The sequence below is a fragment of the Chiloscyllium plagiosum genome, unplaced genomic scaffold, assembly GCF_037043375.1.
Source record: "Chiloscyllium plagiosum isolate Xiang-an unplaced genomic scaffold, Cpla_swu_hap1 HiC_scaffold_7, whole genome shotgun sequence".
In the NCBI taxonomy this organism is placed as follows: domain Eukaryota; kingdom Metazoa; phylum Chordata; class Chondrichthyes; order Orectolobiformes; family Hemiscylliidae; genus Chiloscyllium; species Chiloscyllium plagiosum.
This window is the reverse complement of record NW_028270145.1, coordinates 7,568,012-7,590,246: the sequence shown is the minus strand read 5'-3', so window position 1 is coordinate 7,590,246 and position 22,235 is coordinate 7,568,012. Positions and strand designations below refer to the sequence as shown.

Below are 22,235 nucleotides of genomic sequence, written 5' to 3'. Positions count from 1 at the left end.
TATATACTTTGTTATCTTTCAGAGTAAAGATGGCAAGAATCCATTGCATATGACTGCTGTCCATGGTCGATTCACACGATCACAAACACTTATTCAAAATGGTATGCTTAATTTTCTCTCATTGATTTATGGAAGTTCTAAAATCTTGTGCGTGTGTGACTTTTTTTGACTAAAATACAAATTTGAATATTGAATCTTGGAATTGTTTTCATTCTTGTCATTTTTGGAGGGAAAACAAATTGTGATTTTAATTTGTTAAACACAGCATTTGAGGTCAGCAATGTTCTGTTATTTACAGCTTATATCTTAGAACATTATGAACAACAAAAATTCATTTTTTTTTCCTCTATATATAAATTTTCAGTAGGGATAAACGTTTATCACTACGCATACTTTGGAGTTTTCATTATTCCAAAATAAAAAGCATGTATAATGGTGACCAAAATGTGTTGAAGAATATCCCAAAGGGAAGTTCTCAAACAGATCAAAAACCACTTTATGCTATTGAGTGTAGTGTCCCAAAAATAAGGTATATGGTTAAGACTGTTCACACATGCAAGACAGATAGTAACTTTGTGTTTGGAAAACAAAATTTATGGTTAGAAAACTACATTTCTGTTGTGTGCGTGTCTTTGGCTTGACATTCTGACTGGAAAATTAATCATTAAAATTTCATTACAACATATTACTGGAATACGGGCCCAAATCTTCCAATGTGGGTAGAAGCCTCCAGTAGAGTTCCCCCTCCCATGCCCAAAAAAAATGTTTTGACAGCACAGTTCGATTTTGATACCATTGATAAATTTGCAGTGTCCTCAATGGTGTTGCTATTATTTGTTTCATGCAGATACTGAGCACATGCAGCCTATTTCTAAAACAATTGCCACTACTCTGTTTCCATTACATATTCGCACATGCTGCTTTCCTCTCTGAACCTTATGCTTGCTACCTGTACCGAATGTTACCAAATGCCTTTCTCCTCTTATGTCTCCTGTTCACCCTGCCATTCTTTCACAGTCCCCTCCCCTATTATTCGGGAGGGGGAATAGTGAGTGGGAGGATTGGAGGGTGAGGTGGCAAGGTGGATGTAAATTGAAAGGATTAGTACTGTAATTTATTAAGAGTTGAGAGAATTTTTGGGATCATTAGATTGAAGGCAGTCAACAGGTTTTTCATGTAAAAGTTTCCATCATCATTACTCACCTGTATTTTGTTAAATAGGAAAGGAATTTTTGTTTACCTTCTTTGTTCGGCATGTTTTTTGAGGGACATGTTCAGTGTGCTAAAAATGTATGGTTGTGTACTTACGTGAAATTTCAAAGTGTTCAAGATTATTCTAGTGAAATAATCTTCCAGAAAACAACCAATTCATAGCTGGAGAGAATGCACTTATATCTAACAAATAGAATCACCTTTGGTTGACTGCTATTGCAGTAGTAGAAATTCCTATCCCTTTCAATTGTTGATAAACTTTAGGGTATACGGAGTTTAGATTAGGTTCACCTGACCACATATTTTTGAGGAATAACTAAAACTACCTTATCTCATTTCAAGATCTCTGGAGGCTGATTGGAACAGGGAAAGATGAAAAATTTTCAATCATTTTTGACAGTATTGGCGAGAACTTTCAAAAGCTGATTGGGGCAGATGTTTGCAGGTAAAGGATGGCTGGAAAATGGGAACCTTCAAAAATGAGATAACTGAGTCCACAGACATTGTATTTCTGTTTGGGTGAAAGGCAAGGCTGGTAGGTGCAGGGAAAGCTGGATGACTGGAGAAATTGAGTTTTTAGTTAAGAAAAAGAAGGAAGCATATGTCAGATATAGACAGCAGAAATCAAGTGAATCCTTATAGTATAAAGGCAGTAGGAGTATTAGCGAGGTTTGAGAAGATTTGTAGTTCAGGTTGAGGTTCTGGGTGTAGGTTTGCTCGCTGAGCTGGAAGGTTCATTTTCAGATGTTTTGTCACCATACAAGATAACATCAGTGAGCCTCCGGATGAAACACTGGTGGTATGGCCCACTTTCTATTTGTTTTTGGGTTTCCTTGGATTGGTGACATCATTTCCTGTTCTTTTTCTCAGGGGGTGGAAAATGGAATCCAAGTCAGTGTGTTTGTTGGTAAGTTCCAGTTGGAATGCCATGCTCCTAGGAATTCTTGTGCGTGTCTCTATTTGGCTCATCCTAGGATGGATATGTTGTCCCAGTCGAAGTGGTGCCCTTCCTCATTTGTATGTAGAGGTACTAGTGAGAGTAGGTCATGTCTTTTTGTGGCTAGTTGATGTTCATGTATCCTGGTGGCTAGTTTTCTGCCTGTTTGTCCAATGTAGTATTTGTTAGAGTTCTTGCAAGGTATTTTGTAAATGACATTAGTTTTGCTTATTGTCTGTATAGGGTCTGGCAAGTTCATTAGCTGCTGTTTTCGTGTGTTGGTGGGTTTGTGGGCTACCATGATGCTAAGAGACCTGAGTAGTCTGACAGTCATTTCCAAGACATCTTTGTAGGGGGGAGAGTGGCTAGAGTTTCTGTTTCACTAACCCAAGGAAACCCAAACAAATAAATAGAAAACATGCCATACCACCAGTGCTTCATGTGGAGGCTCACTGATGTTACCTTGTATAGTGTCGAAATGTCTGAAAACAAACCTTCCAGCTCAGTGAGCAAATCTACATCCAGCAGTAGGAGTATAATTAAGAGGGAAATCAGGAGGGCAAAAAGGGGACATAAGATAGCTTTGGCAAATAGGGTGAAGGAGAATCCAAAGGGATTTTATAAATACATGAAGGACAAAATGAGAATAGACTGGAGAGAATAGACTGCCTTGCTGATCTTTGAGGGGCCTGATGTGTGGAGCTGGGGGAAGATATTTAATGAGTATTTTGCATCACTGCTGAGGGTGGAGAAGGACATATAGAATGTGGGGAAATAGATAGTGATTTCTTGAAAAATGCCCATACTACGGAGGAGGTGGTGCTGGTTGTCTTGAAACACATAAAAATGGATAAATCTCCAGGACCTGATCAGGTGTACTCTAGGAACTCTGTGGGAAGCTGGGGAGGAGATTGTTGCATCCCTTGCTGAGATACTTGTATCATCGATAGTCACAGGTGAGGTGCCAGAAGACTGGAGGTTGACTATTGTGGTGCCACAATTTAAGAAAGGTGGTAAGGACAGGTCAGGGAACTGTAGATTGGTGAGCCTGACGTCGGTGAAGGGCATGTTGTTGAGAGAATTCTGACGGACAAGAATCTCATCCTTTTATTTTCCGATGTCGTTAGTTCCAATGTGTACAATGACCTCCTGCTGGTCTCTCTCCTCTTTTGAGAATATTCTGCGTCATCTGAGATATCCTTGATCCTGGCACCAGGGAAGCAACATACCATTCTGATTTTTTCACTACTGGCTGCAGAAACCTCTCTCTCCAAAATTGGAGATGTAGTGGACAGCAAAGAGGGTTACCTCCGATTACAACAGGATCTTGACCAGTGGGCTGAGGAGTGGCAGATGGAGTTTAATTCAGATAAATGCGAGGTGCTGAATTTTGGGAAACCTATTCTTAGCAGGACTTACACACTTAATGGTAAGGTCCTAGGGAGTGTTGCTGAACAAAGAGACCTTGGAGTGCAGGTTCATAGCTCCTTGACAGTGAGTCGCAGGTAGATAGGATAGTGAAGAAGGCGTTTGGTATGTTTTCCTTTATTGGTCAGAGTATGGAGTACAGGAGTTGGGAGGTCATGTTGCAGCTGTACAGGACATTGTTTAGACCACTATTGGAATATTGTGTGCAATTCTGGTCTCCTTCCTATTGGAAAGATGTTGTGAAACTTGAAAGGGTTGAGAAAAGATTTACAAGGATCTTGCCAGGGTTGGAGGATTTGAGCTATAGGGAGAGGCTGAACAGGTTGGGGCTGTTTTCTCTGGAGTGTCAGGCTGAGGGGTAACCTTATAGAGGTTTACAAAATTATGAGGGGCATGGATAGGATAAATAGACAAAGTCTTTTCCCTGGGGTTGGGGAGTCCAGAACTGGAGGGCATAGGTTTAGGGTGAGAGGGGAAAGATATAAAAGAGACATAAGGGGCAACTTTTTCTCACCAGAGGGTGGTATGCGTATGGAATGAGCTACCAGAGGAAGTGGTGGAGGCTGGTACCATTGCAAGATTTAATAGGCATTTGGATGGGTCTATGAATAGGAAGGGTTTGGAGGGATATGGGCCGAGTGCTGGCAGGTGGGACTAGATTGGGTTGGGATATCTGGTCAGCATGGACGGGTTGGACTGAAGCTGTACTTCTCTATGACTCTGCCTCTGACTTGAGAGTCCCCTATCACACTTGATTGCTTGGAACCTGATATACCCCTCATTAAGAGCCTGTCTTGATTCCAGAAACTTGGCTGTTCAAGCTACATTCCCTTGAGAGTCCATCACCCCTTCCATTTTCCAAAACAGTGTACATGTTTGAAATGGGGATAGCCACAGAAGACTCCTGCACTGCTTGCCTTCATTAAGAAGAGCTAAGAGCAGCAAGGAGGGGACATGAAAAGTCCTTAGTTGGTAGGATTAGGGAAAACCCAAAGGCTTTCTATAGGTATGTCAGGAATAGGTCCAGTCAAGGATAGTAGTGGGAAGTTGCTTGTGGAGGCTGAAGAGATTGGGGAGACACTGAATGAATACTTTTCGTCAGTATTCACCTCAGGAACAGGACATTGTTGCCGATGTGAATACTGAGTCACAATTAATTAGAATGGACGGCTTTGAGGTATGTAGGGAAGAGGTGTTGGAAATTCTGGAAAGGGTGAAAATAGATAAGTCCCCTGGGCCTGATGGCATTTATCCTAGGATTCTCTGGGAAGCAAGGGAGGAGATTGCAGAGCCATTGGCCTTGATTTTTATGTCCTCATTGTCTACAGGAATAGTGCCAGAAGACTGGAGGATAGCAAATGTGGTTTCCTTGTTCAAGAAGGGGAGTAGGGATAACCCTAGTAACTACAGGTCGGTGAGTCTCACTTCTGTTGTGGGCAAAGTCTTAGAGAGAATTGTAAGGGATAGGATTTATGAACATCTGGATAGGAATAATGTGATCAAGGATAGTCAGCTTGGTTTTGTGAAGGGCAGGTCGTGCCTTACAAACCTTATTGAATTATTTGAGAAGGTGACTAAGGAGGTGGACGAGGGTAAAGCGGTAAATGTGGTGTATATGGATTTTAGTAAGGCGTTTGATAAGGTTCCCCATGGTAGGCTACTGCAAAAAATACGGAGGTATGACATTGAGGGTGAGTTGGAGGTTTGGATTAGGAATTGGTTGGCTGGAAGAAGACAGAGGGTAGTAGTTGATTGTAAAGGTTCATCTTGGAGTGCAGTTACTAGCGGTGTTCCGCAAGGATCTGTTTTGGGACCATTGCTGTTTGTCATTTTTATAAATGACCGGGAGGAGGGGCTAGAAGGTTGGGTGAGCAAGTTTGCGGATGATACGAAAGTCGGTGGAGTTTTTGACAGTGAGGAAGGATGTGTCAGGTTACAGCGGGATATGGATAAGCTGCAGAGCTGGGCAAAAAGGTGGCAAATGGAGTTCAATGTAGGTAAGTGTGAGGTGATTCACTTTGGTAAGAGTAACAAAAAGATGGGGTACTGGGCTAATGGTCGGATACTTGGTAGTGTGGATGAGCAGAGGGATCTTGGTGTCCATGTACACAGATCTCTGAAAGTTGCCAGCCTGGTAAATAGTGCGGTGAAAAAGGCATTTGGTGTATTGGCTTTTATTGGTAGAGGAATTGAGTTCCGGAGTACTGAGGTCATGTTGCAGTTGTATAAGACTCTGGTGCGGCCACATCTGGAGTATTGTGTGCAGTTTTGGTCGCCATACTATAGGAAGGATGTGGAGGCACTGGAACGGGTGCAGAGGAGGTTTACCAGGATGTTGCCTGGTATGGTAGGAAGGTGGGCGACACGGTGGCACAGTGGTTAGCACTGCTGCCTCGCAGCGCCAGAGACCCGGGTTCAATTCCCGACTCAGGCGACTGACTGTGTGGAGTTTGCACGTTCTCCCCGTGTCTGCGTGGGTTTCCTCCGGGTGCTCCGGTTTCCTCCCACAGTCCAAAGATGTGCAGGTTAGGTGAATTGGCCATACTAAATTGCCCGTAGCGTTAGGTAAGGGGTAAATGTAGGGGTATGGGTGGGTTTCGCTTCGGCGGGTCGGTGTGGACTTGTTGGGCCGAAGGGCCTGTTTCCACACTGTAATCTAATCTAATCTAATCTAATCTAATCTAATCGTAGGAGGAAAGGCTGAGGCACTTGGGGCTGTTTTCATTGGAGAAAAGAAGGTTTAGGGGTGACTTGATAGAGATGTACAAGATGATTAGGGGTTTAGATAGGGTTGACCATGAGAACCTTTTTCCACGTATGGAGTCAGCTATTACGAGGGGGCATAGCTTTAAATTAAGGGGTGGTAGGTATAGGACAGATGTTAGGGGTAGATTCTTTACTCAGCGAGTCGTGAGTTCATGGAATGCCCTGCCAGTAGCAGTGGTGGACACTCCCTCTTTATGGGTATTTAAACGGGCATTGGATAGGCATATGGAGGATAGTGGGCTAGAGTAGGTTAGGTGGGCTTGGATTGGCGCAACATCGAGGGCCAAAAGGCCTGTACTGCGCTGTATTTTTCTATGTTCTTCTTTCCTGTAGTTAACCCATTTCCCTCACTCTCTCTGTAGCTTTTCTCCCTTCCTATTACTGCCATTCATCACACCCCCGAACTCTTGTAAATTTCTCATTACCTCTAACTGCTGATCCAACTGATCCATTTGATCTGATACGATTTGCAACCAAAGACACTTCCTGCAGACGTAATCACAATAATATGGAAACTGTACGTAAACTCCCACATCCAACAGGAAGAGCATATCACTCTATTAAAGGCCATCTTTGCTCCCTCGCAATCTACAGACCTAGAAAATAGCGCCATCCTTTTGCTTTTAAAAAGTGCTCCAGGCTAACTACTTATGGTTTATATTTTTAAAATTTAATTGAGTCAGATCTCAATAAAACATTTCAAGAAAGAACCCACTGTACTCACTGCTATAGATTTACAGCAAGGTTACACTTAAAGACTATGCACTTATCTGTTCTTGTGCTGTGAGCTCACCCACATTGGTTTCTCCAAGATCAGCTGTGAATTTCGCTGTTTGGTAATTTTTCCTAGACACACATCGATGCCCAGAGATACATGAACTCAAACAACAAAGGCAGTAACTGTGCAGATTCACTGCTATCTCAGTTAGCAGTGTAGGTTTCTCTCTCTCTCTCTGTGTGATCATGTGGTCACTGCCTTTTGTCTGTCTTCCTCCTTCTGTTGTTTTGATCTTTTGTTCCCGAAATTGCAAAACACAACAGCTTATAAAACAGTAATTGCTGCTCCTGGAATGAGGAAATCACCTCTAACATCTAAATTACCTCAAAAAAAGGAGCCGCTCTTACAGCCACAATTTTTTCCTGTCAAACTGTTCTTGTGCCAAGAATCTGAGCAGCATTCTCTCAGTTGACACAGTTTCCTGTGATTAATCTGACATGCCAATCTGAGTTTTTGTTTCCCTTCAGCTTCTCTCTGGGGATGCAGTAGTTTTACCCAAAAAGTATTCCTTACCCCAGGTACAGTTCAAGTATGATATGGAATAGAGTGCATTTGAACATGAGGGCGAGGCAGCAAGGCAGTGAAGTTTGGATATAAATTTTTGTTTGCATCCAAACTTCACTGCCTTGCTGCCTCTCCCTCATTTAAAATGCACTCTATTCCATATCATACTTGAACTGTACCTGGGGTGAGGAATAATTTTCAGGTAAAACTACTGAATCCCCAGAGAGATATTGATTATAGGTCTCAACTATTTGTTGAGGAAAGTGGGGATGTGTTGTGGGTCAGAACTAAAAGAATTGGAGGGGCTTGCTATAATAAAACAATGAGTCAGATTTACTGAGGTAGAGGGATAGGGTTATGAATGAATTTGAAAATGAGAACCGGCATTTCTACATTAACACAGTTGAGAAAATATAACAGTTGGAGGTTGTCGTGTGTACAGATGCAGGATTAACTGCACTGAAAATTACATGGAAACAGTGAACCTAGAAATTATCGAGCTATAGATGGAGGTAATGGAATGAATATTAGCAGGTGATCTTTGCAAGAGGGAAGACTTTCATTTTAAAATAACCTGTATAATGGTACAGTACCAATACATTTGGTGCGGGTTATCTATATAATGTGCAGATTACACCTTTTTTAAAATTATTTTTTTCCCCTTGAAGGTGGTGAGATAGATTGTGTTGATAAAGATGGCAATACCCCTTTGCATGTGGCTGCCAGATATGGACATGAACTTTTGATTAATACCTTGATAACCAGTGGAGCTGAAACTGCGAAGTAAGTTTATGAATGGTTGATTGCATTCCTCTTCAGATTGCTGTTAACATCTCAATATTAACAACTAGTCATCATTTTTCTGCTTGTTAACTTGGCATGTATGTTTACTGCAGTTATCAACCTCAAAAAAAAAGTGCCAGTTTATTTCCCTCCCCAACTCTCATGTAAGTCATCATTGTTAGAATTATAAGACTTAAGGACTATATTGTTTCTTTTTGCCTGATTTTGTTTTCTTGAGAGAAAGCAAGTTTTGCTTTTGTCCAAAATCATATAATTATTTAATTAAGGAAGTTCACATAAGCTTCATGAAATATTTCAATTTAATTTTATGCACCCATATACCAAATTCACTCCACTATTTTTTGCTATCAGGATCTATCTATCTTTTGAACGAAGAGTTAAGTATTTTCATTGAGACCTGAAATATGAAATAGTCTGTAGTTTTGTAGCTGTGGGTATGTTTGCCAAGTTTGGAAGTTGATTTGCAGCTGTTTTGTCCCCTGTCTTGGTAACATATTCGGTGCTTTGGAGCCTCATATGAAGCGCTGCTGTACAATCTCCTCTTCAGTTTATTTGGTTCAGTTCCTGCTGCTTCTGGTTGTCAGTTCCAGTTGTTCATTATAGTGGCTGGTGTTTTGGGTCTAGATCTGTGCTTGTTGATTGGAGTCTGTGGATAAGTGCCATGCTTCTAGAAATTCTCTGGCTATCCTCTGTTTGGCTTGTGCTATGATTGTTGTGTTGTCCTTGTCATCTGTGTGTGTTGTTACTAGGGACAGCTGGTCATAGTGTTTAGTGGCTAATTGGTGTTTGTGGATGTGGATTGTTAGTTGTCTGCCTGTTTCTCCTGTATAGTGTTGCGTGCAGTCTTTGCATGGAATCTTGTAAATTGCTTTTGTCTTGCACATGATAGGTATAGAGCCTTTTGTCCTGATGAGTTGTTGTCTGAGTGTGGCTGTCATGAATCCCAATGGCTGCAGAAGTCTGGCTGTCAGTTCAGAGATGTTTTTAATGTAAGGTAGCATGGCTAGTGAGTTAGTTTGTGGCATGTCCTCATCGTGTTGTTTGTCTGTTTGGCATCTGCAGATGAAGTTGTGGGGATATTCGTTCTTTGTGAATACTCTGGAGGGGTGTTCTTCTTCCCTTCGCAGGTTGGCAGTGCTCCAGTGTGTCGTAGCCCTTTTGAACAGAGTCCTAATGCAGCTTCTCTTGTGTGTGTTCGGTTGATTGCTATTGTGATTCAGGATCTGGTTGGTATGTGTTTTTCCTGTTCACTTTGCATTCAGCATTCTGTGCCCTTTCCACCGTCACATCTAGGAATGGGAGTTGAATTGTTGGTTTCCTCCTCTCATAAATCTGATCCCCTTGAGCACTGTGTTGGTAATTTGGTGTGCGTTCTCTTAACGATCACAAAAGTGTCATCCATGTATCTGATCCAGAGTTTGGGTTGGATTTGTGGGGAGGGCTGTTTGTTCCAGTCTCTGCATCACTTCTGCCATGAGCCCATAGGTGTTCCATCGATCCGTTCATCTATTCGGTTGTTGAATGTGAAGTGTGTTGTCAGGCACAGGTCTAGTAGTTTGAGTATGCAGTTCTTGTTGATCGGTTCCCCATTGTGTTGTCTGTTCTGTTTGTCCAGGAGGTTAGCTATTGTCTCTCTGGCTAGACTTTTGTCAATTGAAGTGAACAGTGTTGTTACATCAAATGAGCCCATCGCTTTGTCGTTGTCTGTGAAATATATGAACAAATCAATAGGATACCTATAGGCTCACCCTTCTCTGGGCTCATAGCAGAAGCAGTGATACAAAGACTGGAACAAACAGCCCTCCCCACAAATCCAACCCAAACTCTGGATCAGATACATGGCTGACACCTTTGCTATAATTGAGATCAGAAATTGAAATCACACACTGGATTATCAATACTGAGCTCACAGGGATGAGATTTACAAGAGGAAGAAACCAACAATTCAACTCCATTTCCTAAATGTGTTGGCAGAAAGAACACAACAATGAATGCACCACAGAAGTGTACAGGATAGCCCCACACACCAACCAGGTCCTGGACTACAACAGCAACCACCTGAACTCTCGGAAAAGAAGCTGTACTAGAACCCTGCTGAAAAGGGCTACAACACACTGCAGCACTCCTGACCCAAAAAGGGAAGAAGAACACCTCTCTAGAGAATGGATATCCCCACAACTTCACCCGCAGATGCCTAACAGACAACACGACAAAGACATGCCACAACCTAACTCGTTCGCCACGCTACCTTACATTAAAACAAATCTCTGAACTGACAGCCAGACCTCTCTGACTGAGATTCATGACAACCCATAAACCGACAGCCACGCTCAGACACAACTCTCCAGGACACAAGACACTATACTCTCCATGTGCAAGACAAATGTAATTTACAAAATTCCATGCAAAGACAGCACAACACTATATTGGACGAACAGGCAGACAATTAGCAATCCGCATCCGCGATCACCAACCAGCCACTAAGTGCCATGACCAGCTGTCCCCAGTAGTCCAACACACATGACAAGGACCAAAAATTCAACTGGGGCAATGCAATGATCATTTGACAAGCCAAACAGAGGACAGCCAGCGAATTTCTAGACGTATGGCACTTATCCACTGACTCCATCAATAAGCACATAGACCTAAACCGGGCACTACAACGAGCAACCGGAAGCAGTAGAAACAGAACAAAATAAATTCCAGAAGAGACAATACAGCAGCAGCGCTTCATAAAAGGCTCCAAAGCACTGAAGAGGTCACCTAGACTGGGGACGAAATGTCTGCAAATCAACTTCCCAGCTCAGCAGTAGTTTTAAAGCAATATTCATTCTAACTAAAAGTTGTTCCATTTAATGGCTTCTTAGAAGAAACCTGGTTGTGTCAAAATATTTTACTGGTAGGCATTCTCTGAAATGTAAATGTATGAATTCTCCCATTTTCTCCCTATGTTTTCTGGTGATGAGCATTCTCAGTTCAAAATTGGCACAAGATTGTTGGCAAAATGAAGTTTGAATGCTCCAATTCTGTATTGTCTATGTAATAAGTAAAATACTAACAACAATCGGCAGCATAAATTGAAATGGATTGTTTGCTGGCCTGTTTGCAATTAAATGGTGATTTCATCAATTTTCTGTGGGACTCATCCAGGGTGCAGCAGTTTGATTGAGTTGAATAAACTTTTCAGTGATGTTAGCACCCATGGGGTAAGCTCAGTTTGTGTGATGAACAATGGTAACATATTTGTATGACTTTTTTTATTTTAAATTAGTATGAGAAATATAAATCCATACTACAATAATACCTGAAAAGTGACTGTACTTCATATTTGGTATTCATTTAAGATTTAAATGTTATCATTTCCACTTTGGCTAGTTTATATTGTAGGTTGAACAAACTCCTGTGTAGATTAACATTATATCCTGAACCTTTCACTATACTTTTATGGGAGATGTTTTCATTGTCTTGTCTATTTTGGGTATTCTGAAAGTTCTATGAAATGTGATTTGCTTACATGAGAAATTATGAATATAAACTTGTATTTTTGTCGAGGATCAAACTTATTTTCCTACTAATGTTCATGTTGAGCTTTGTAGTAATGGATCACCATCATTCATTTTGATGAAGTAAACTTACTTAAATTGTATGTTTGATATAAATTGTGGCATATGTTAGCAAATGTTGTGAAACATTTGTCCCATTTCATTGACTTCTTTTTGGTATACAGAGAAACCTCTATTATCTGAACAAGATGGGTGGGCAATATTTAATTTGGCTAATTGATTATTTGGTTAATTGATTTCCTCTGGGGCTTGGAGTTTCTATGAAGTCTGCTCCCCATTCAGGGGACTAGGGAAAAGCGCACTGCACACGAGCCCCTGCCTGCCCCCAACCCGGTCCAACACCACCACCCCGCCTGCCTCCCACCCCGCCCTCAACACTGCGCCCCAACCCCGCAACCCTGTCCATCCCGCAGCCACCGTCCGCGCCCCCACCCCCCTTGGGGGTAGCCGGACAGTACACCAGCAGTAAGACTGCTGCTTCCTTTGTGGGGTAAGTCTCCAAATAGCATGCACACGTGCACCTTTTCGACAGGTTCTACAGTACCAGACAATGTTAGAGAGAATATCTGGGAAAGTTGCGTTTAGGGTTCACCTCTGTGTAGAACTCCAGGGAAAGTGTGGGCGAGGGCGGTGGTTGGGGGTGGAAGAGGGCAGGAGGTCAGTCATTTAGTCCTGGCCTGTCCAGGATTGTTCTTTGCAGCATTTCAGTGAGCCGAATATAGGTTCCTCTATATTTCGCCTTCTCAAGAAAATTAAATGTATTGTGATACACTTCAAAAATCAACTTTAGTCCTTATTTAAAGTTCCCAGACTTTAAAAATAAACTTTAGATACAGCATATGATCTTAATTTATTTGTTTTATTGTTCAAAATGATTGAATATATTGTTTTAGAATGCTTTAATGCTCACTTAGCAAATTTATGTGGATGTCTTGTTGAAGTTTGTGCATTTAACAGGAGCACCTAGAAATTTAACAAAACCTAAAAATATTTTCAGTTATATGACACAACTGTGATGTTTGTTTCTTAGATGTGGCATCCATGGTATGTTTCCCTTGCATTTAGCAGCATTAAACGCACATGCAGACTGCTGCCGGAAGTTATTGTCATCAGGCAAGTATATTAAAAACAATTTAGGAACACTTAAATTTTATCAATGATTGTAGTTTTGTTCACTTGGTTTACTGTTCAATGACTTCCTGTTCTCTTCATTCTTTAATAGTTGTCTCATTATGAGTGTAATCCTGTGTAACGCATAGTTTTCCTGAGTGGTAGTGTCATTACTTGGGTATCCTGTATTGTTTTAGAAATCAATGGCTCATTTGTTTATCTTGGCACATGTTGAAACAATGCTGAATACTGGTAGCTGGCAATATCAGTTTCCAAATGATACTTAAAAAGCAACTTCTGTGCTCATGATTAATTGCGAGTTGACTGACTCAAATGCATTAATAAAGCATTTTGCTAATCACGCATTTATTTCATAAGTAATATGTGCTGCTGTTCCACTACTCTAGTCAAGGAGCAGGAAATCTAGCCTGTCATTAAATATGACCGGATTTTTAGCCACACTTCTTCTTGGAGCCAGAAAAACTGGTTATGTACTTTCACTATAAAATGTTTGTGTTCCTAATACATGTAGCATGGAGCAGGAATTGAATAAAAATAATTGAAATTTAATTATATGCATCCAAATTATTTAATACTTTAATTTGTATCCCAGTGTAACATCTTGGCTTTGAGGTTTAGGATCCTTTTTTGAAGGAACCGTTTGCTTGGTTAGCTTGTAAACCGTTGCCTATGCTAATTGATTTCTGTCTTTGCAACATTTCTTGCGGTCTACTAGGACAAAAATATAGCATAGTGTCATCATTTAATAACGAGCACGTGCTGTCTGCAGGCTTTGAGATAGACACCCCTGATAATTTTGGAAGGACTTGCCTTCATGCTGCTGCTGCAGGAGGGTGAGTTTGAACAAGCATGCATTCCTCAAGTGCAATTTAATATTGCTTTTTTCTCATTGTTTTATTCAATATACATTTAAATCCCAAATGTAATTTATATATTTTTTCATGGAATTTCTCAGATCTTTGAAGTAGTTAATTTTACTATTTATAGCTGTTTTACTAAACCTTCTCCCAGCTCAAGTAATGTTTGTTCCCATTATCTTGCTGGTTAGTATGTAATTTAGTTTGGATTTTGACCTTATTGAAAGAACGGTTTGTTGTACACCATCACACTCTAACATACCATATATTTCATCTCACAGCAATGTTGATTGCATAAAACTACTACTGAGTAGTGGAGCGGATTTCAATAACAAGGACAAATGTGGGAGGTGTGTAACTTATGCTCAACTTTTGTAATAAGTCCAGCGAATACAGTTAATGTTAGTTTATGGTTGTGCTGAGCACAGAAGCCAGCAACATAATTTTTTTTACTTGTTTGCTTTCTCAACTATTTAACAGGTTTCTATAGAGAGCATTTCAAAAACTGAATTTGAAAGTCAAGGATACGCGCATATATGTATGTTAATGATTTGCTGACAGCAAATCATTAATGTGATCAAGTCTGAATGTTGCAGCTGAGATTTTTCATTCTATTTCCAAGGTTCCTGCAAAAGCAGATTGATATGCTTAGGTCACAGTATATATTTGTAAAAAACAATTCTTGTGGTTTGGGCATTCCTGAAATTGTCAAAAATGCATATTTCTGATGTTTTGCAGGACTCCATTGCACTATGCAGCTGCGAATTGTAACTACCAATCTATTATGACGCTGGTGTCAACAGGGGCCAATATTAATGAAACAGATGAACGAGGTTGCACAGCTTTGCACTATGCTGCAGCATCTGATGTGGACAGAAAGTAAGAGCATCTCATGTGGTCTGGAATTGAGTTTATAACTATAGTGCTAGTGATTTCTGCACTGTTATCATGACAAATTAAGACTTTAGTTGTTGCTTAATAGGCTTTTAAAGTCAGTTCATGACTATTAGTTTTTACATTTCATGGATGCCAGAAAAGGCCTTGTGATAAATTTTCAAAGTAAAATGCGACACGGTGGCACAGTGGTTAACACTGCTGCCTCACAGTGCCAGAGACCTGGGTTCAATTCCTGACTCAGGCGACTGACTATGTAGCGTTTGCATGTTCTCCCCGTGTCTGCGTGGATTTCCTCCGGGTGCTCTGGTTTCCTCCCACAGTCCAAAAATGTGCAGGTTTGGTGAATTGGCCTTGCTAAATTGCCCGTAGTGTTAGGTGAAAGGGTAAACGTAGGGGAATGGGTCTGAGTGGGTTGCGCTTCGGCGGGTCAGTGTGGACTTGTTGGGCCAAAGGGCCTGTTTCCACACTGTAAGTAATCTCATCTAAAAAAAATTACTTAATCTGTTAAATTAGGTTTTGATATTTTGTGATAATTATGGAATTGATTTGTAAAGATCAAATATTATGAGTAGACTAAGCAATTGCAATTGAAAAACACTTTAGAAATCCTCAAATCTTTTTCTAACAACAGAAAAAGTAAGTTAACAATGGCTTTATTTTGAAATTTTTGTTCATTAAGTAATCCAAACCTCCCTGAATGTTTGATTCCTTCACCAAGGAGAAAAAGTATCTTGGCGAATTCAGATGCAAATAGTGAAGAACTTGATGACTCAAATGAGAAAAAAGAGAAAGAGGCCTCCTTGTAAGTTGAAATTTTCCAGACATAAAAGATGAACTAAAACTTCTAAGATAGTTCTTACTGCTTCTTTGGCCTTCAGTGCACCAAGTTTTAGTTTTTAACTAGCACCTGCTGTAAATCGGGAATGGAATAGTTTGCTTTGAACTTTAGCAGTGAAAGGTTTCCTTTGTATCTGAAATGTTCTATGCTGTGATAATATATTCTGCTGGTTGCTCATGTTTATCCAAAATGGGTGCACTGCCAAATTGAGCAGGTTTATAAAGTTACTGCAGTAAATACTGACTTAAATTTGACTCCTTTACCATTTAAGTGAAACAGTGGTATATTTATTGTGTTGAGTTTCAGTTGAACATTGTTTGTCAGACTTGTTCCCTGGCTTACCAGTTTTCAAGTCCTTGCCTTCTGCCCTCACATTCTGGACAGTTGACCGGTCTGTTTGTGCACTGTCCCTCGTTCCTCTTTTCCATGCTCATCCCATTCATGCCCTATGTTGTTACCTTTGAAGTTTCTGGTGTTTTGCAGTTCTGCTTCATATTTTGCATTCTGTACTGACTTCCAGGCTGCACCTAGTGACAGAAGCCACCTGCTCCAACCAAATTCTGTCACTAGATGGAGCCTGGTCAATTCAAACTTCATGAGGTGAGTAGAATTTTAACATGTAGTTGAATTTACAATACCTGTACTTGCCTGTTATATTGTATTTTGTCTTTATTTTTGAAAGTATTTTATTTTAGACATTATCTTATTTACAATGCAAGTATTTAAGAATTTACACCATTTAAATTTAATGTTAAGTTGTTTCTTACAGAGATCTTGAACTACGTAACTACATAGCAGCATGCAGGTTGAAAGACAGTACCATGTTTGTGCACTTGCTGAAATAACAAATCAAATCACAAAATGTAAACAAAACACATTTTGTGATTTAGTTTGTTATTTCAGCTAGGAGTACACACATATGGTCCTGTGTCTTTCAACCTATGTGGTGTTTCCAAACAAAAAACATCTGCAGGAATCTAACTCGGGCTTGAACATTACTTCCTCCGGGAAAGCATGCTTCATTCAAAGTTGTGATTTTTATTAATGCAAGCATGACTTTGTGAGGACTTGCTGTACCTTTTAATTGCCTCATTTTAGATTTTTAAAAATATTTTAAGTGAGGATACTTTTAGATGCATTCGTGTATCCATGCACTCAGTAGTATTGGTTAAAATACAGCTTCTTTTCTTCTTTTTAAATTGAGTTCAGTGAAAATAACAGGAGTCTTCCTGCATCTGACTGAAAGTGATTGACCATTTACCCTTCTGTAATATTAAACGATTCCTTTCTGACCACTACTTATCTGCTGAAATGTTCATTTATACCTTTCTTTATTCCTCCTTTACTATTTTAATGCATTTGTGTCTGGCCTCCCAAATTCTCCCTCTATTAATGAAGTCATCCAAAACTCTCTTGTCCGCATTCTAATTTGTAGCAATTTGCCTCAGATTTCAAATTCTCATCCTTACTTTAAGATCTGTTTATGCCCTGGCCCATCATTATCTGTAACCACCTGCAGCTCTATATTCCTCCAAAATAGTTGCACTCTAATTCTGGCCCACGAATGTCTCCAGTTTTAATTGTTTTATAATTGGTCACATCTTTGGCTGTCTAAACCCTAACTTCTGGAATTTCTTCCCAAAATCCCTCTGCCTTTCTACCTGGCTTTTCTACTTTTGGCACTCCTTGAAGCATTTCTGTTAACATTTCAGTTTGGAATTTACCAAATATGCCATATTGTCTTGCAGTGGACTGTTGGTGTTAGAGGTGCCTTTCTTCCATTCATTTGGCTTTTTTTGCACAGAAGGCAGTCATACTTTTGATCTTGCGCAGGATGGAATTTCATAAATCAGGAACAAAATTAGAAATGTAAATGCTGGTCAGGCGGATAAAATACTAACAGTACTCAACATGTGAATGAGATTGGGGCTCAAACTGAGTTTGGAATTTGTGCAGGAGAAAAACTGAAGGATTGCCTAGCTTGAAACTATAAAATCCTTGCAATAGTCTCTCGGTGAAGGATAGCCTTGTGTTAGAGAACAGTCCGCTTCAGCAATTAGCGAATTGTTGTAGTCATACAATACAAAAGATATGCTGAGTTATTGAGACTCTGATCTACCTACCCTAATTCCACTTTACAGCACATGGTCCATTGACTTGAATGTTCTGACATTTCAAGTGCTCATCCATGCACCTTTTTAAAGGTTGAGGTTTCTCGCCTCTACTATTCTCCCAGACAGCGCATTCCAAATTCCCACCATCCTCTGGGTGAAAACGTTTTTCTTCAAATCCCCTCTAAATTTCTAGCCTTTCAAATTATATTTGTGCACTTTCGTACTGACCCTTCAAAGAGGAACAGCTGCTTTCTATCCATCCTGTCCGTGCCCCTCATAACCTTTACACATGTCAATCAGGTACCCCATCTCCCTTCTCTGCTCTCATGAAAACTTCTCCAGCCTCTCTTTAGAGCTAAAATTCTCAATCCTAGGCAACATCCTGTTCAATCTCCTCTGCATCCCCTCCAGTGTAATCACATCCTTCCTATGGTGCAGTGACCAGAACTGCACAAAATATTCTAGCTGTGGCTTAACCAAAATTTTGGACAGCTCCAGCATGACCTCCCTGCTGTTGCAACCTATTTCCATGATTAATGGTGTCTTGCATGCCACCTGAACCACTTTATGAACCATCCTGCCCGCTCCATGGATCTATGGACAAGTGCTCGCAAATCTCTCTTTTCTCTGAACTACCTAGTGTCCTGCCATTTATTGAATACTCCCTCGTTACGTCTTCCAAAGTACCTCATGTCGCACTTAAAAGGGTAAATCCCATCTGTCATGATCTGACCAACCTGTCTATTTTCCTGAAATCTAAGATCACCTTCCTGATTATTAATTCCCCTGGCCAATTTTCTTATCTTTCACAAACTCACTTATCTCCTCAACCCCTGCCTTCCCCAAACACACACACTCATCTCTGTTGTTTACATATATCACAATGAGCTGAAAATGTGTTGCTGGAAAAGCGCAGCAGGTCAGGCAGCATCCAAGGAACAGGAGAATCGACATTTCGGGCAGCCCGAAACGTTGAGTCTCCTGCTCCTTGGATGCTGCGCTTTTCCAGAACACGTTTTTCAGCTCTGATCTCCAGCATCTGCAGCCCTCACTTTCTCCTACTTCATTAAGTATACGTCCTGTTAAGATTTGCTTTCCCAAAATGTAGCACCTAGCATTTAACTGAATTAAACTCCATCTGCCACTTCTCAACCCTCTAGCCCATCTGGTCCAGATCCTGTTGTAATCTGAGGTAACCCTCTTCGTCGTCCAATACACCTGCAATTTTGGTGTCATCTGCAAACTTACTACCCGTACCTCTTATGGTTGCATACAAATCATTTATGCAAATGACAAAAGGTAGAGGCCCCAGCACCGATCCTTGGGGCACTCCACTGGTCACAGGCCTCCAATCTGAAAAACAAACCTCCACCACCACCCTCTGTCTTCTACCTTTGAGCCAGTTCTGTATCCAAATGGCTAGTTCTCCCTGTATTCCATGAGATCTAACCTTGCTAATCAGTCTCCCATGAGGAACCTTGTCAAACGCCTTACTGAAGTCATTATAGATCACATTTACTGCTGTGCCCTCATCAATCTTCTTTGTTACTTCTTCAAAAAACTCAATCAAGTTTGTGAGACATGACTTCCCACGCACAAAGCCATGTTGACTATCCCGAATCAGTCCTTGCCTTTCCAAATACATGTCCATCCTGTCCCTCAGGATTCCTTCCAACAACTTGCGCACCACCAAGGTCAGGCTCACCGGTCTATAGTTCCCTGGCTTGTCTTTACCGCCCTTCTTAAACAGTGGCACCACGTTTGCCAACCTCCAGCCTTCCAGCACCTCACCTGTGACTATCGATGATACAAATATCTCAGCAAGAGGCACAACAATCACTTCTCTAGCTTTCCACAGAATTCTCGGGTACACCTGATCAGGTCCTGGGGATTTATCCACCTTTAACCATTTCAAGACATCCAGCACTCCCCCCTCTGTAATCTGGACATTTTGCAAGATGTCACCATCTATTTCCCTACAGTCTATATCTTCCATACCCTTTTCCACAGTAAATACTGATGCAAAATATTCATTTAGTATCTCCCCCATTTTCTGTGGCCTCACACAAAGGCCGCATTGCTGATCTTCGAGGGGCCCTATTCTCTCCCTAGTTACCCTTTTGTCCTTAATATATATTTGTAAAAACCCTTTGGATTCTCCTTAATTTTATTTGCCAAAGCTACCTCATGTCCCCGTTTTGCCCTCCTGATTTCCCTTTTAAATATACTCCTAATTTCTTTATACTCTAAGGATTCACTCGATCTATCCTGTCTATACCTGACATATGCTTCATTCTTTTTCTTAACCAAACCCTCAATTTCTTTAGTCATCCAGCATTCCCTATACCTACCAGCCTTCCCTTTCACCCTGACAGGAATATACTTTCTCTGGATTCTTGTTATCTCATTTCTGAAGGCTTCCCATTTTCCAGCCGTCCCTTTACCTGCGAACATCTGCCTCCAATCAGCTTTCAAAAGTTCTTGCCTAACACCGTCAAAATCGGATTTTCTCCAATTTAGAACTTCAACTTTTAGATCTGGTCTATCCTTTTCCATCACTATTTTAAAACGAATAGAATTATGGTCGCTGGCCCCAAAAGTGCTCCCCCACTGACAACTCAGTCACCTGCCCAAGAGCAGGTCAAGTTTTGCACCTTCTCTAGTAGGTACATCCACATACTGAATCAGAAAATTGTCTTGTACACACTTCACAAATTCCTCTCCATCTAAACCTTTAACACTATGGCAGTCCCAGTTGATGTTTGGAAAGTTAAAATCCCCTACCATAACTACCCTATTATTCTTACAGATAGCTGAGATCTCCTTACAAGTTTGTTTCTCAATTTCCCTCTACTACTGGGGGGTCTATAATACAATCCCAATAACGTGATCATCCCTTTCTTATTTCTCAGTTCCACCCAAATAACTTCCTTGGATGTATTTCCGGGAATATCCTCCCTCAGCACAGCTGTAATGCTATCCCTTATCAAAAATGCCACTTCCCCTCCTCTCTTGCCTCCCTTTCTATCCTTCCTGTAGCATTTGTATCCTGGAATATTTAGCTGCCAGTCCTGCCCATCCCTGAGCCATGTTTCCGTAATTGCTATGATATCCCAGTCCCATGCTCCTAACCATGCCCTGAGTTCATCTGCCTTCCCTGTTAGGCCCCTTGCATTGAAATAAATGCAGTTTAATTTATTAGTCCTACCTTGTCCCTGACTGTTTGACTCACTTGTGTTCTCAGCTGCATTCCTGAAGAAGGGCTCATGCCCAAAACGTCGATTCCCCTGTTCCTTGGATGCTGCTTGACCTGCTGTGCTTTTCCAGCAACACATTTTCAGCTCTGATCTCCAGCATCTGCAGTCCTCACTTTCTCCTCATATATTACAATGACCCAACACTGATTTGTTGTACAGCATTAGACACTGACTTCCAGTCTCTCAAACAGCATTCGACCACTATCTAACATCTCCTATCATTTCAGCCAATTTTGGATCTACCTTGCCAAGTTACCCTGGGTTCCATGTGCTTTTACCTTTTTGTTAGTCTCCCATGTGAAATATTATCAAAGGTTTTGCTGAAATCCATATAAACTACAACAACTCAATCATTACACCTGATCGCCATCTCAAAATTCAATCAAATTAATGAGACGCAACCTTCCTTAACAAAGCTATGCTGAACAAAGGCTTTTGGAGCAGACTTGGAAAATGTATTATATGTAAATTCAAATCAAGGGCAGGAAGTTGAAGAATCCAGTCTCTGAGATTTTTCAAGAAAAGCTAAAGGGTTGCTTAGCCACAACTCAATGGAAGGAATCCATGAATCCTGTCCCTTGGAGAATAGCTGGAACGCTGAGGGGAAATTCACGTGACTTCTAAAGGTTTGCGGGATACTTATTGATTAGTTCCAGAAGGAGTGAGTGAATCTTCAAGAGCCTTTGAACAAATAAGGGAGTTCTTTAGGGAGGGTGTTTGTAATTCTTTTGAGTTGATTGTTTATTTGGATTTCTCCTGAAATGTTTTATCTTTTTGGTAAGGGTCATTAAGGTGGTGTTAAGTGAAACAAATAATGTGCAGACTAAACTTTTCTTGGTTATGGAGCTGCCGATATTTGGGAGACAAAATGGCTGACAAGTGATTGAACAGAATTAAAACCTTGCTCCAGCATTTAAGTCAGACAATGGTACCTTTAAGAATGGATTATTCCGAGGCAAAAGAGAGTGTTAAATGAACGACAGCTGCAAGAACTGTTGGTAGAGGTGGTCCTGATAAGAAAGGTCCAAGGATAGACTGTGAAGATTTACAAAACATTGAGGGGAGGTTGTGGCTTTTTTAAAAAAAAACTGAAGGATCAAACCAGTTCATTAAGCTACAAGAAGTGACCAATTCCAACCTTGTTAATGA

The 22,235-nt window shown here is 40.8% G+C and overlaps 1 protein-coding gene across 6 annotated transcripts in view; it reads left to right on the top strand.

Moving 5' to 3' along the window:
- Positions 1–22,235, top strand: part of LOC122551273 (serine/threonine-protein phosphatase 6 regulatory ankyrin repeat subunit C-like) — a 227,043-nt gene that overhangs the window by 118,230 nt on the left and 86,578 nt on the right. For 4 of the 6 annotated variants that reach the window (XM_043692915.2, XM_043692911.2, XM_043692910.2 and 1 more), the window contains exons 9-15: positions 23–101; positions 8,294–8,408; positions 13,023–13,105; positions 13,839–13,956; positions 14,262–14,330; positions 14,719–14,859; positions 15,596–15,679. In XM_043692915.2, the coding sequence (XP_043548850.1) occupies positions 23–101; positions 8,294–8,408; positions 13,023–13,105; positions 13,839–13,956; positions 14,262–14,330; positions 14,719–14,859; positions 15,596–15,679 (689 nt within the window). The remainder of the gene's footprint in view (positions 1–22; positions 102–8,293; positions 8,409–13,022; positions 13,106–13,838; positions 13,957–14,261; positions 14,331–14,718; positions 14,860–15,595; positions 15,680–22,235) is intronic. The other 2 variants (XM_043692917.2, XM_043692912.2) reach the window with 1 other exon arrangement.